Source organism: Periophthalmus magnuspinnatus, chromosome 21 (assembly GCF_009829125.3).
Source record: "Periophthalmus magnuspinnatus isolate fPerMag1 chromosome 21, fPerMag1.2.pri, whole genome shotgun sequence".
In the NCBI taxonomy this organism is placed as follows: Eukaryota; Metazoa; Chordata; class Actinopteri; order Gobiiformes; family Gobiidae; genus Periophthalmus; species Periophthalmus magnuspinnatus.
Window position 1 is genome coordinate 6,466,948 of NC_047146.1, and position 12,934 is coordinate 6,479,881.

General features: G+C 41.2%; 2 protein-coding genes across 9 annotated transcripts; one reads left to right on the plus strand and one right to left on the minus strand.

Moving 5' to 3' along the window:
• Positions 1–352: 352 nt before the first annotated feature.
• Positions 353–8,627, minus strand: ddx3xa (DEAD-box helicase 3 X-linked a). 8 transcript variants are annotated; one of them, XM_055230860.1, is made up of 20 exons: positions 8,252–8,590; positions 7,597–7,648; positions 7,455–7,502; positions 7,123–7,182; positions 5,521–5,628; positions 5,122–5,257; positions 4,907–5,038; positions 4,735–4,834; positions 4,519–4,654; positions 4,345–4,442; positions 4,175–4,273; positions 3,948–4,108; positions 3,733–3,877; positions 3,517–3,661; positions 3,239–3,289; positions 2,174–2,355; positions 1,961–2,078; positions 1,730–1,883; positions 1,537–1,655; positions 353–1,459 (listed from the first exon to the last, which is right to left on the minus strand). In XM_055230860.1, the coding sequence occupies exons 1-20, from the start codon at positions 8,294–8,296 to the stop codon at positions 1,371–1,373; spliced, it is 2,178 nt and encodes a 725-aa protein (XP_055086835.1). In that variant the 5' UTR covers positions 8,297–8,590; the 3' UTR covers positions 353–1,370. The 8 variants fall into 8 exon arrangements, with proteins under 8 accessions (XP_055086835.1, XP_033842763.1, XP_033842765.1 ...); XM_033986872.2 differs by having other exon boundaries at positions 353–1,462; XM_033986874.2 differs by lacking the exon at positions 7,123–7,182 and having other exon boundaries at positions 353–1,462; positions 8,252–8,591.
• Positions 8,628–10,721: 2,094 nt separating this feature from the next.
• Positions 10,722–12,882, plus strand: rpl8 (ribosomal protein L8). The gene is made up of 6 exons (XM_033986677.2): positions 10,722–10,813; positions 11,231–11,374; positions 11,586–11,727; positions 12,004–12,222; positions 12,300–12,415; positions 12,688–12,882. The coding sequence occupies exons 2-6, from the start codon at positions 11,237–11,239 to the stop codon at positions 12,844–12,846; spliced, it is 774 nt and encodes a 257-aa protein (XP_033842568.1). The 5' UTR covers positions 10,722–10,813; positions 11,231–11,236; the 3' UTR covers positions 12,847–12,882.
• The last annotated feature ends 52 nt before the right edge of the window (positions 12,883–12,934 follow it).

The following is a 12,934-nucleotide window of genomic DNA, read 5'->3' on the forward strand; positions in this document are numbered from 1 at the left end:
CCTAAGCCACTGACAAAGCGGTGCTCTTCAAAACCGCTACCTGAGCCGATCCCGTCCCACCCACCGGAGTGCTGCCCCCGCTCCTCTTAAATTCAATTGGTAAACCTCAGTGACCAAATGCCTGTCTCTTCAGATGACCCTGCCTCCAACGCAGCTTGAAAAGAGAAAACGTTTGTAATTAAGTTAAGCCTGCGACTCTTGTTCACTTGTCCTTCCGTCTTGACCAAAAAACAAAACACTTGCAAGCGTAGAATACCATCTGAGCCTTGTGGTAGTGCAGATTCAGTAATGCTCACCACAGTGGGGCCTTCCTGATGCTGTGGTCCTTTGTCCAGTCATTTTGAACCCTTGCTTTCAAGATGGCAGGCATTTTTACTTAGATATTTCAAGAGGAAAAACAAACTTCCATTTTTACATTTTGCACACAAGCCTGCACCATAATGTCTCAAGTAAAAATTAACACAAAAACACCACCCACTTAATGTAGCTAGCACTTCGAACATACTAGCTGCCTTAACACTGTCAAGTCAAACAGAACTGCGGAGTAACATGTTCCAGCATCAATTCTTTTGGATTCTCAGCGAGTGTTGGCACTGAGTTTAATGACTTCTGTGTTTTAAGATAAATCACAGGAATGGCTATTTTAAAGACTCCCAAACCCATTTAAAATGGAGCCTGTCCAGGATAGAGTGAGCCAAACAAAAGTAACCTTATCCTCGAGGATTAAAATACAGTTGTTTAACACAGTGGCCCAAATTATAGGTAACATCAATAGCTCAAAAAACTGTTCAACTGTAAATAAAAGAGAAAAAAGCTACATGATGTTTGTGCAGTAATTTTGAGTTCAAATGGAATTGTGACACTGTAGCCACAAAGCCCGAGTATTTGCCAAGGTTTGACTCAGTCCAAGCTTATTTTACTTAGTTTTTTATGAAATAAAATAAAAACAAATTTAGAACTCTTGGCCATTTTCATCTGGTGAAATGAAAACAGATTTCCTGTTTAAATTCAAAAGGCACAGTACATTAACATACAAATGATCCTCAGGTTATTCGATTGTTTTTTCCACAAAAAGAACAAAAATACTTTAAACGATGAAAGTCCGAGGTTGCTATCGGACAATGCATGTATGTCAGCATCCATGCTCACTCTGAGGTGTGCACGCCTCTGCGCTGGCCCGAGCCCGCCACGTGCTGGTACTTGTGTGCGGCGCGCTGCGCTTCCCGAGCGGGACAGGAGGAGGCAGAGACCCAGGGTTGGTAATGTACTGTGTGTCAGTGAAGCTACACAGGGAAGGTTGTTGTGTCTGGCGAAAGTTAACATGTGGTTTCCATTTGGTTGGTTGACAAAGCAACCTGTTCCTATGGCGACTAGTTGCCCCACCAATCCACACTACCAGAGTGGCTGTAATTTCCTCCATAGCCATCATTGCCGTAGAAGTTGCCGCCACCACCGAATCCTCCTGAAAAGAGACAACGGTGTTAGACATTGTATTTGGGGGTGTGAGCGGTCAGCCTGGGGAACAGGGGTGCTTACCTCCTCCAAAGCCGCGGTTCCCTCCATGGCCTCCAGTGTTTCGTCCTGTGCGGCTACTGTTGAAGCCTCCTGAACCAGGCGTCTGACGATAATCTCTGGCTCCAAAGCCCCCAGAGAATCTGAGCAAGAGACTGCTGCTTAGTAGCTGAACACATCCATTTATATTATAACCAAACAATGTGGACTTCCTTACCTCTTGGAACGTCCACGATTGTTGCTCTTGTGCTGGTGCTCATAGGCGAGGCTCTCCAGCCAGGAGGGCACCTCCTGCTTGGCTTCCACCAAGATGTCCAATAAATCTTTGGTAATATTGCTGTTTTTGTCGTTAAAGAACGACGTGGCCAGACCTGTACAAATAAAACAACATTAGTATGGCTACAGATACAGGTGGATACAACATTTCAAATATCTAAAAAGAACTTGCCCAGATTGCCCACACGTCCCGTACGGCCAATACGATGGACGTATTCCTCAATGTCACTGGGCAAGTCAAAGTTGATCACATGCTTCACATTACTGATGTCCAGACCCCTGGCAGCCACCTGAGAAAGAACCATGGAGTCAAAAAACCTTGATATTTTGATACAATATAAATTCTACATGTACATGCGTCCTTGAGACCTGTGCAGTCACATACCGCTGTAGCCACCAAAATGGGGCAGCGTCCAGATCGGAACTGATGCAGCGCCTCCTCCCTGTCTTTCTGAGAGCGGTCACCGTGGATACTGGTGCAAGCGTAGCCCTCACGATAGAGGTAGTCTTCCAGAGCATCAGCCCCTTTCTTTGTTTCCACAAAAACCAGGGTCAAGGAATCTTTACCTACAACGTAAAGGAAAGGAAATTTAACATCGGGTTACAAACAGACTCTGGAACACATCCACATTTAACCACTAGCACAACTACAAAAGGCTTTGCAAAATAAAATCTACAAGTGATACATGGGACAGTGCAACACCTTGACAACCATTAACTATGCTTCAAACTAGGCCTGTCACGACCATCACTACATCACCTTATCTTTCAGTATATAAAGATATTTGTTTAGGGTCAATATTCCTCGTGTGAACTTTGTCTTTGTACTACTGGGATTTTTCTTGGTTATTTGCTCAGGTTTAAGCCTTAAAAAAAGGTTGCATAAATCACTTCTATGACTCATTACAGTTGCAAGCCAACAACTTTACAATACTGCTAAAAGAAAATTATGAGCTACTGTAGATTTAAAATAGTTTTGTGGTTTAAATCTGCTCTTGGGCTTTTGTGTCAGAGTATCAAACTTCAACATGTTATTGTGACAGGCCTATTTCAAACTTCAATTCAAGATTTGTGATGCAAACCTCCTTTTAGACAAAACAAAGGTTGGTACATGAATTAATGGCCATCAGAAGCTTGAAATACAAATGATGATGACAACTGAATTACTTTGTTTAAAAACTGCTACACAAATGATAAACTCAGGAAAGTCCAAAATATTTCTTAAAACTCGAGAAAAAGTCTGAGTCTTGTGTTTAGAGCAAAATGGCTTATAAAATTATCAGTCCAAAACAAATGCTTTGTCACACCAGTTGTTCCATCAAACTAAAATGACACAGGAGCACAGTGTTGTCGGCCCAGAGCTAAAGCAAAACAAAGTGAGCAGGGACGGGATGGGCTGTGAGATGGTCATGTTTGGGCTGTAGGGTGAGATGCATATTCTTATACTTACCAGGCTTCTCCGGGGGCTCAGTCACATTTTCCTGAACCTCACTGGGAATAACTGATAAAAACCAAACCACACGCATGGCTGCTCAGTGCAAGAGCTCCACATTTGAACAACATTAACATGGCTGACTACAACTACATTTTGTTCGACGTTGTTAAAACATGCGTTCACGGGGTATAAACAACCCAAGCTCATAATTGACGGTTCAAATTTGGTTAACTGTAAAGCCCTAACGAAAGGAAGTGCATTTGTACAAGTGTTAATGGACTATAGGCTCATACCTGTGGCATTGAGAAGGTCGAGGAGGAAAGACCTTTTGTCGATTTCCTCCACCCAAACAACTTTCTGTGTGATGTTTTCTGAAGTTGAACCAACTCTCCCAACTGCCAGGAAAATGTAATCGTCCAAGAAATCCCGGGCGAGGATCTAAACAACAAGCTCTGATTAGGTGCAATCTACCAACTCTAACAATCTACCAACAAGTTAACAAGTTGTACCTGAATTTCCTTTGGGAAAGTGGCGCTGAACATCATAGTTTGACGGATCCCTTTTGGGGGCATAGTGTCCTGTTCCACAATGCGTCTGATCTGGGGCTCAAAACCCATATCAAGCATGCGGTCAGCCTCGTCCAGGACCAAGAAGCTAAACACAGGCTCCGGTAAATACGCTTGTAAGGAACAGCAGTACAAGGCACTGACAATCTTTTACTTACTTGCAATAGTCCAGGCCGATTTTGCCCCTCTCCATCATATCTACCAGACGTCCTGGGGTAGCAACCAGCAGGTGACAGCCCCTCTCCAAGTCCCTGATTTGCTGACCAATGTCTGCCCCGCCATAAACGACGCAGGGACGTACACGGGAGCGATACGCAAACTAAAACAAAGCAATAGTTTAAAATCCAGCCAAACGATATAATGGGGGTGTAAAAACTTGAATCACCTTGCGTGCTTCGTCGTAGATCTGCGAAGCCAACTCTCTGGTGGGGGCAAGGACCAGGGAGATCGGGTACTGCTTACGGCGACCATACCGTCCATTCTCCTGAGAAACAAAAAGCCCATTAGACGCTACCATGTCACACACTGCCTAAAAAGGAGAGAGCAGTCACATACCTGGCCACTGTTTTTGGATGCCTGAAGTGCCTCTCCAGGGCCGTCTGTGTAAATCTGACTCAATACGGGCAACAGGAAGGCGGCGGTTTTACCAGAGCCTAGGAAATGCATAAGATACAGATAAGAAAGACAGTCAAACCCTTTGGAATAAGTCTGTGGGAGGCCAGAGCATACCTGTTTGGGCACAAGCCATCAGGTCTCTCTTGCCCTTGATGATTGGGATTGCGTATTTCTGAACTGGCGTGGGCCGAGTGTAGCGACTGAGTGTGATGTTGCCCATTATAATCTCACCCATGTCCACGTCATTGAACTACAGAGGAACCAAGGAATGAAATTTTGTAAACGTTTCATACAAATGTACAGCATCACAAGGCGGCTGGATCATCTTACAATATCAATGTGTGGAGGGCAGTTATTTCCAGTCGCCTCCACAGGAATGTCGTCATATTTCTCAAAGTTGATCCCAGTGTTACTTGCAGAGAAAAGCTCCCTGAAATTCAAACAAAGATATGATTAAACGCACTGTTGAGCAGCACCTTTGTGGTGTAATGGGGAGGCTTACTGTTCCAAGCGGTCATTGCGGGCAGTGGGTTTAGACCAGTCTTCTTCTCTGGATTCTTCTACCCACCGGCTGTTTCCTCCAGCACCTCCTCCTCCTCCTCCTCCTCCCCCTGAGTAACCTCCACGCTCATATCTGTACACAATGTGGTACACATTTAGGTGTTTAATATGAAATGCAAAGAACTCATAGCAAAAGGAGATTAACAGTGCTCTCACCTCCCCCTTGAGCCTGTCCCACGATCACTGAAGTAGTTAGACCTGGATCGATCATTGCGTCCTCCAAAACTGCTGTAGGCAGCATCTCTCTGAGCGCCTCCCCATCCCCCCTCTTTATTTTCATAATTGCCAAAACCTACAGAGGAATCATGTTTAAGCGTGCATACATTTAAATATACAATATTTATAATTAAATATGAAATGAATTGAATTGAATTTAAATCAAATGTTTAATGTGAAAAGTAATGGCACCACACACACGTGAACAAGGGTGGGGATGGTGGCGTTGACTAGAACTACAACAACTACAGCAGGGCAGCACGAATCCCCCACCTGCATTTTGTAATGGCTGATTAAACGTGCCTCCACCCCTGTTACCACGGTAGGCGCCCCGCCCACCTCTATCGTTGCGTGGGGGTCCACGTCCTCCAAAGCCCCCGTTGGAACGGTTGTCGTGGTAACCATTCACATATCCATTGGTACGGCCACCGTCCCATCCAGGAGAATCTAAGAGGAGCAAGGCAGGTTATTAGAATTAAGTTTATAAATGCTGTCACCGAGCTACAGCCAGGATAAGTAACTCAACATTTAACTACTTTTGAGTTTAATGTGACCTAAAAAACTGCATTATCGAATGCCAATCTTGGATCACTGTGGTTCATTGCCTTTGTACATTTCTACCCAAGAGTCATGGAAACCTCTGTGGGGGACATTTACCACATCGGTCTGCCCAGCTGTGAACACTGGCTGTGTCATCGTTCCCATCGGTGGCCACACTACTATCAGTGCAGGCTGAGGATGAGGCTAGTGGGGGGGGGACAACAACAGTTAGTGCTGCCATGGTACGGCATGCCACTAAGCAGAACTTTGCTTTAGTACAAAAGTGGTATAACCAGCCACAACTCTGCCAAACTAGTCCTACTGGCATTAGGGCAACTCAGGTTTAAAATCAGACAGAGGGAGATGTGGGTCTGAGGATGCAAGTCAAATCTCCATAAGGCCCACACAGACAAGCATCAGTCCACAGCAAACTATAGCTTTTGGATTTGTAGAAGTCCCAATTGTGTGTTAGAACACTCTGCTTCTGCATGTTCCTCAAAGTAATGCACTTTTTAAACAATAACTCAAGACTTGTGTCAGATAAGACACATCTGTACATCTCCAACCGTGATGGTCCACATCATGCAGTGTCTAGGAACAAAAACAATTTCCAGAAGATGTGCCGTTTTAAATTGGTTTCTACAAAACTGAAGGTAACACTATATGATATTAAGCATTGTAACAAATAGAACACTGAAAAAATGCATTATTTCTTAAGGGCCACGACACAGTAAAATATTTAGACAGAAAAACTTGAGTCATCAACATGCTTTTAAAGCACCACTATAAAGACAAAACATGACAAACGTGTTAGGCCTCTGACCTACTTTAGTGACTGACAAAGCGAAGGGTTTGATTTTGCTGAAAGGTACAGTTTGAATTGAAAGGCAGCCATTATTTAAGTGGCATGACATGCAGACACAAGTATACCACATCTGTTTCGCCAACCACCAGTGTAGGCATGGTAAAAGGCAAGCTCTTGTGAGGCCAGTCTTGGGTAACCTGAGCAAAGGCATGGAGAAGACTCTGGGAATCACTGTCTTAACAGTAAAGTATTGGCTTTAAAAAGGTGTCGTTTGATCTTACAATCATCCCATCCTGAGGGATAGTTATTTCTTTGTCTTGGCTGACATTCAGCTTGCCACTGCTGTGGGCACTGCTTAGGAGAAACTTAAGGGACACCAAAAGTGAATTACGTTTTCAGAAACATTGAAACATTTCCAATGCAAGCACCACAGCCAAAAGCGATTGCTAAATTGTGTCCAATTAATATATAGAAAATTAATCAAATCAATGTTCCCTCTCCCCCCTTCAAATTAGTTTTGCTGGTTTGTAAACTGGCCATTTCATGCATGTGGAAATGCAGATTGCCCTCAGCAAAAGCAGACAGAAGGGACTTACAGAGATTTACGGGTGCCAATGAATAACCGCACTGTCTACCAGTGGAATAAGCATTTGCTGCTGTGGGATAAGAAAACAATAAACGTCATGTGTGCAGAGCCACAATAACACAATACTGCTTTAAGAATGTACACAATCCCGTCCAGAGCAGTCAACTGTGAACCCGATTTCCTGATGGGCCAGGTGGCATACAAATTACTATTTTTCTATTAAAGCTGTAGTTTGGTGTGCAGGGAAATGCAATTCTGTTTTCTTATTTTGATACTGGTGAATCAGCGCTTCCTTTTACCAGGCTCTGATGGGTTGAAACAAATGCCCAATAACACACTTACCGCTTTTGCCTGCATCTTTGTTCCTCAAATGAGGCGGAATGTAACGCCCTGAGGAGAAACAAACCACGTTAAAACATCGCCATAATCAACACTCCACTCATTTGCCTATTGCACAACAAAAGGCAACGAGTTCGGTACTTACTGCCGGTTCCTCCGCCCTGTCCGTCAGCAGAGTTCAAGTCTAGGGCAGCAAGCTATAGAAACACAAAACATTAAATCAAAAATGTGTATTGGACCGGCGGAGGGAATTATCTACGCCAGTTTAGGTTCGAGTGTGAGAAATAAGAGCTAATTGAAAATCGCGTTAATATTAAAAAAAAAAAAATGTCGAATCAAAACTAGTTGAACAAATGAGGATATTAAAAAGAGAGTGTGTGGATTTAGGTCAGTGGAATATAACTGGAACCACATCGCGTTTTGGTGCCAGCTCTTTTTTTTTCTTCCTGCGCCACGTTTCAGGTTGAGGCCTGACTTTAGCCGGCTGTACTCCGCTGTACCCGGCCCGGCGCTGGACAACCGTCAAATCCATGAAAACAACAGAATACCAACAAAACCCGGGTGGGCACATTTAGAACAGACTATAATCCACTGTTAATAAAGTACCGTTAAATAAACACTAGCCCTGTGTCCGGCTCAACGCAGTGGTCCTCCGCCATCACAATCTCACAACGCCATCACCGACATTTTACCAGCGTTAGCATGTCGGAGCTAACGGAGCTAACGGGGCTAACACCACGAAGCTAACACCGAGCATTCACAGCACATCTACAGAGGACAAACGTGTAAAAAGTTCTTACCTGCTGATCTAGACCGTGTGGATTATCGACGACCACATGACTCATAACTAAAGAGAGTAGTGGAAGATTTTTGAAGAGAACGGATTTTCTTTGTTAGCACGGTTAGCTTACAAGCTCCAAGTACGACGATTTTTTTCCCCCTTTTTGTAAAACGTTCCGCTTTGTTACAACAGCTACTGGTAAATTTCACGACTTGTCTTTTTCAAATAAATAAAATAACGGTGATTACTTCATATAAATAACGCTAAAGTTCAGTATGAAATGGTTTCTGTGGAGCTGCTCAACAAAACCAACTCCCGGCGGCTTGACCGTGGTGGAATGAGACGCTGAGTACGCAGGTAACGCGAGATATCACATCTGTAACCCGGCAAAGCGCCCTGTGGGGCCCAAAGTATCGCGAGAGTTCATTTTAATCTCGGATCATTTGGCCAACATGATTATCAGGAACAGGAACACTTTATGGTTTTTAATCCATGGATGAATTAGAATCATCTTCGGGACTAAAAAGTAATATCGTTTTGTATATCGCTTTTAGATCAAATATTCAAATGGTGCTATAGATCGAGCTTTTGAGAATATAGCTGCTTTATTGAAATAGGGATCTAGGCTATTGGTTTTATTGACCTCTGCTTTAGAAAACAACAACAACAACAACAACTACTACAAAAAAATAAAAAATAAAATAAAAACAAATAAACCTTATGCCAGCAGACTATCGTTCGTTTTTTTCTTCTTCTTTATTTTGGTGAAGAATCGTCGCCCGAAAGCAATGACGTCAGACTCTTTGAAAAAGTAGAGTGTTAAAACATTAGGTCAGTACACTACATTTTCTGTTAAAGTACGATTATTTTTTTTATTGTAAAAAAAAAAAAAAAAGAAAGAAAGAAATACAATCATAATATATATAAATATAAATACATTAGGTCTTTAAAAAAAATAAATAAATAAATAAAATTCAAATAAAAAATAAATCAAAATACATGAATAAATAAAATATAAATGCAACATCAGGTAAAAATCTTCCTTTAAAATAAAATAAAAAACAACATAAATATAAATACAACATTAGCTCAAACATTTTTCTTTAAAATAAAAAATAAATAAAATGTAATTAAATAAAAATAGAAATAAAAATACATATAAATATAAATCCAACATTAGGTCTAAACTTTTCTTTTTGTTAATGCTATACAGACAGCTCTTGAAACATGCCAATGAAGAACAATCTCAGCGCTCCAGAACATGATTTAAAACTTTTGATAGAAATATAAAAGGCGAATGATCCAAAGCTGGTGGGATGTTGTTTACTAGGCTGTAGGAAGCTGCAGAAGTAGGTTTATCAGTTGGACACATTGGCCAAAGGGCTCGGGGCAGTGATTTGTGAAGTTCCTCCTGTGCTTTAACCCTGGGTCATCTTTAACTTTAAATAATCATTATCATTGAGTAGCTGCACATATGGATACTGGAGAATCACACAGATGCCTTGTCACTCGAGTCATAGTCAAACTGAGACAATATAGAGACAACAGAGACATTTATAGAGGTGCAAAAGTAGATCCTTATCGTTAGGGTTAGGGTTAATAAATCCTATAGTAGCCTAGGTTTGACAAGCCATGGAGTGACATATGGTTTGAAAGCTCTTCAGAGGGCTTGAAAGGAAGGGTCAAGAAGACAGCCACGTGTTATCCAAATCCCTCCTCGTTTGACCACTATTCACCCCCTTTCTCTCCCAGTCCAGTGGATGCCGAGCATTACCTGCTCTGAACAGGTGTCTGCTGACCACTGGAACACCGAGTTCATATTTAACTCCATTGAATAAAGTGTAAATAATATTTTATTCTCTCATATCCACACAGTGTCCCATATGATGATGATGAAGAAGAAGAAGTGCAGTTCCTCAAGTATCTATCTAAAATGTTACTTGTTTTAATCGGGGAAAACGGTCAAACTAAAACTATAATAAAATAGAGGATAACATTTTATTTCAGTTCAGAAGTTACAAAGATTTTTTTTTCTGGTTGTGCAGCGTCTCTGGCTCCATCTACTGGCAAGAAGAGGGCAAAACACAGTTTAATAGGTCAATAAATTAGTAATACAATAAAAGTAAAAGTAATCTTGGTTATGTTGACTTTTACATATATAAAAAAGTAAAAATAAATTAAAAAAATAAATAAATAAATATATATATATATATATATATATATATACATACATATACACACATATATATGTGTGTGTGTGTATGTATGTATGTATGTATGTATGTATGTATATATATATATGTATATATATATATATATATATATATATATATATATATATATATATATGGGTGTGTGTATATATATATGTATGTATATATATATATATATATATATACTTACAATAATAAGATGTGTTTATATGTTATTTATTTGTTTATTTTCAATATTTAGTTTTAGATTTAGTTAATTCGATATATGACTTTTATACTTCATTTCCCATAATCCATTTCGGCGAGTTCTCCGGAAGAAAATGTGTGCGTCATCGCGTATACTTCCTCTTTCCGTCAACGGAGTTTAGGTACGGGTGCTTCAGTGTGATTCCGTTTAGAAAATCTTGTTTAAATCTGTGTTTTAACTTGTCATCCACACTTCAAACGTTTATAGACGTGTCCAGTAACAATTAGAGAGTTGTATTTGATATATATTGTTCAGATTAACATTGATGTAAATAGTTTGTTGGGATGTGTTTAGTCCACCGGTGTCATGGCGTTCAAATGGCAATGTTTAGCAGCTAAAGGCCGGTTGCTTCACTGCTAGTGTGTAAAATATTAAATTTGTATTCATTAATATTGCTCCCTTAGTCAGTATTGTGTTTATTTGCTCTGTTGGATCATCATTAAAAAGCGACAGTGCTGTACTTTTTCTGAAATGGGGTTTGTAGACCCTCGTAAACGGTGCGTAATCTGTAACGACACTGTTATATTTCTTTTTTCAGTACACGATGGGACGTGTAATCAGGGGACAGAGAAAAGGTGCGGGCTCTGTGTTTAAAGCCCACGTAAAGCACAGAAAAGGTGCCGCTAAACTCCGACATATTGACTTTGCTGAACGTCATGGATACATCAAGGGGATTGTGAAGGTATGCCACGGATTACACATCTAATACACATATTTTCATTTCATTTGAACAATGCACACAAAAGAAATGCACATAAAATCTGTAATTGTTAAAAAAAAAAAAGTAGAAGGAACAGTTTATCTAATCTCATCCCATTACTTTACATTACTGATGCTTCCTGATGTATATTCACAGCCAGCGATGTTGACTCTGTACATTTGGTCTCCTTTAGGATATTATCCACGACCCGGGCCGTGGTGCTCCTCTGGCAAAGGTTGCTTTCCGTGACCCGTACCGCTTCAAGAAGAGGACGGAGCTGTTCATCGCTGCTGAGGGCATCCACACCGGACAGTTCATCTACTGCGGCAAGAAGGGTGTGTACTCATTCAGGCCAGTCCTGGTTTGTATTAACGTAAATCAGAGTTTAGGGTTAGGCTCATGTTTTTTGGCTCTCATGCCTTCTGTGGAATTGGCCAATATGTACTTTATATTACAAATGTTATTCTACCACTATAATCTCTTGCCTCACGTAGCTTTGTGACACATCCCTGAAGCTTTATTAAAGATACAGTAACCATGTAAAAATCCAGAGGTTCTGTGTAGTAGTATAATGTAATCAAGACAATTAATGCTGTTTTAATATTTTGCAGCCCAGCTTAACATTGGCAATGTGCTGCCTGTGGGTGTAATGCCCGAGGGTACCATCATCTGCTGCTTGGAGGAGAAGCCCGGAGACAGAGGCAAACTGGCCCGTGCTTCTGGAAACTACGCCACAGTGATCTCTCACAACCCTGAAACCAAGAAATCAAGAGTCAAGCTCCCTTCTGGATCCAAGAAAGTCATTGCTTCAGCAAATAGAGCGGTTGTGGGTAAGATGCAGCTGTTTGCAAATCTTCTGTGACGTTTTGGTTGGTTAGGGTTACTAATGCTTTGAAAATCGTTCCAGGTGTGGTTGCTGGAGGTGGTCGTATTGACAAACCCATCCTAAAAGCTGGTCGTGCTTACCACAAGTACAAGGCAAAGAGGAACTGCTGGCCACGTGTCCGTGGTGTGGCCATGAACGTAAGTCAATATGGATACATCCATGACAGGTTTTATCAGTCATTACCAAGTATACATTAAAGAAGCACTACAGAAATAAAAAAAAAAATTCCCCCCATAATTTCAAGGAAGGGTGTTGCTAAATTTACAATCCAATAAACTGAATAGAGCAGAACTAGCTCTGCCAATGTCTTTAGATTAACAATGCATAGGATTTTTTAAAAATTCATTTGTACTTTTAAGCATCTTGATGTCCCAAACTACATTTTAATGTGCTTAACTTGTATCTGCAGCCTGTTGAACATCCCTTCGGAGGTGGTAACCATCAGCACATTGGAAAACCCTCGACGATCAGGAGGGATGCACCTGCTGGTCGCAAGGTCGGTCTCATCGCTGCCCGTCGCACAGGCAGACTGCGTGGAACAAAGACAGTCCAGGAGAAGGAAAACTAAGTCTGTGCTTCTTGATAATAAAATGTGTTTAAAGAAGTCTGTCTTGGGGTTTCAGTTTGTACAAAGTCATATACATGTACATTCAGAG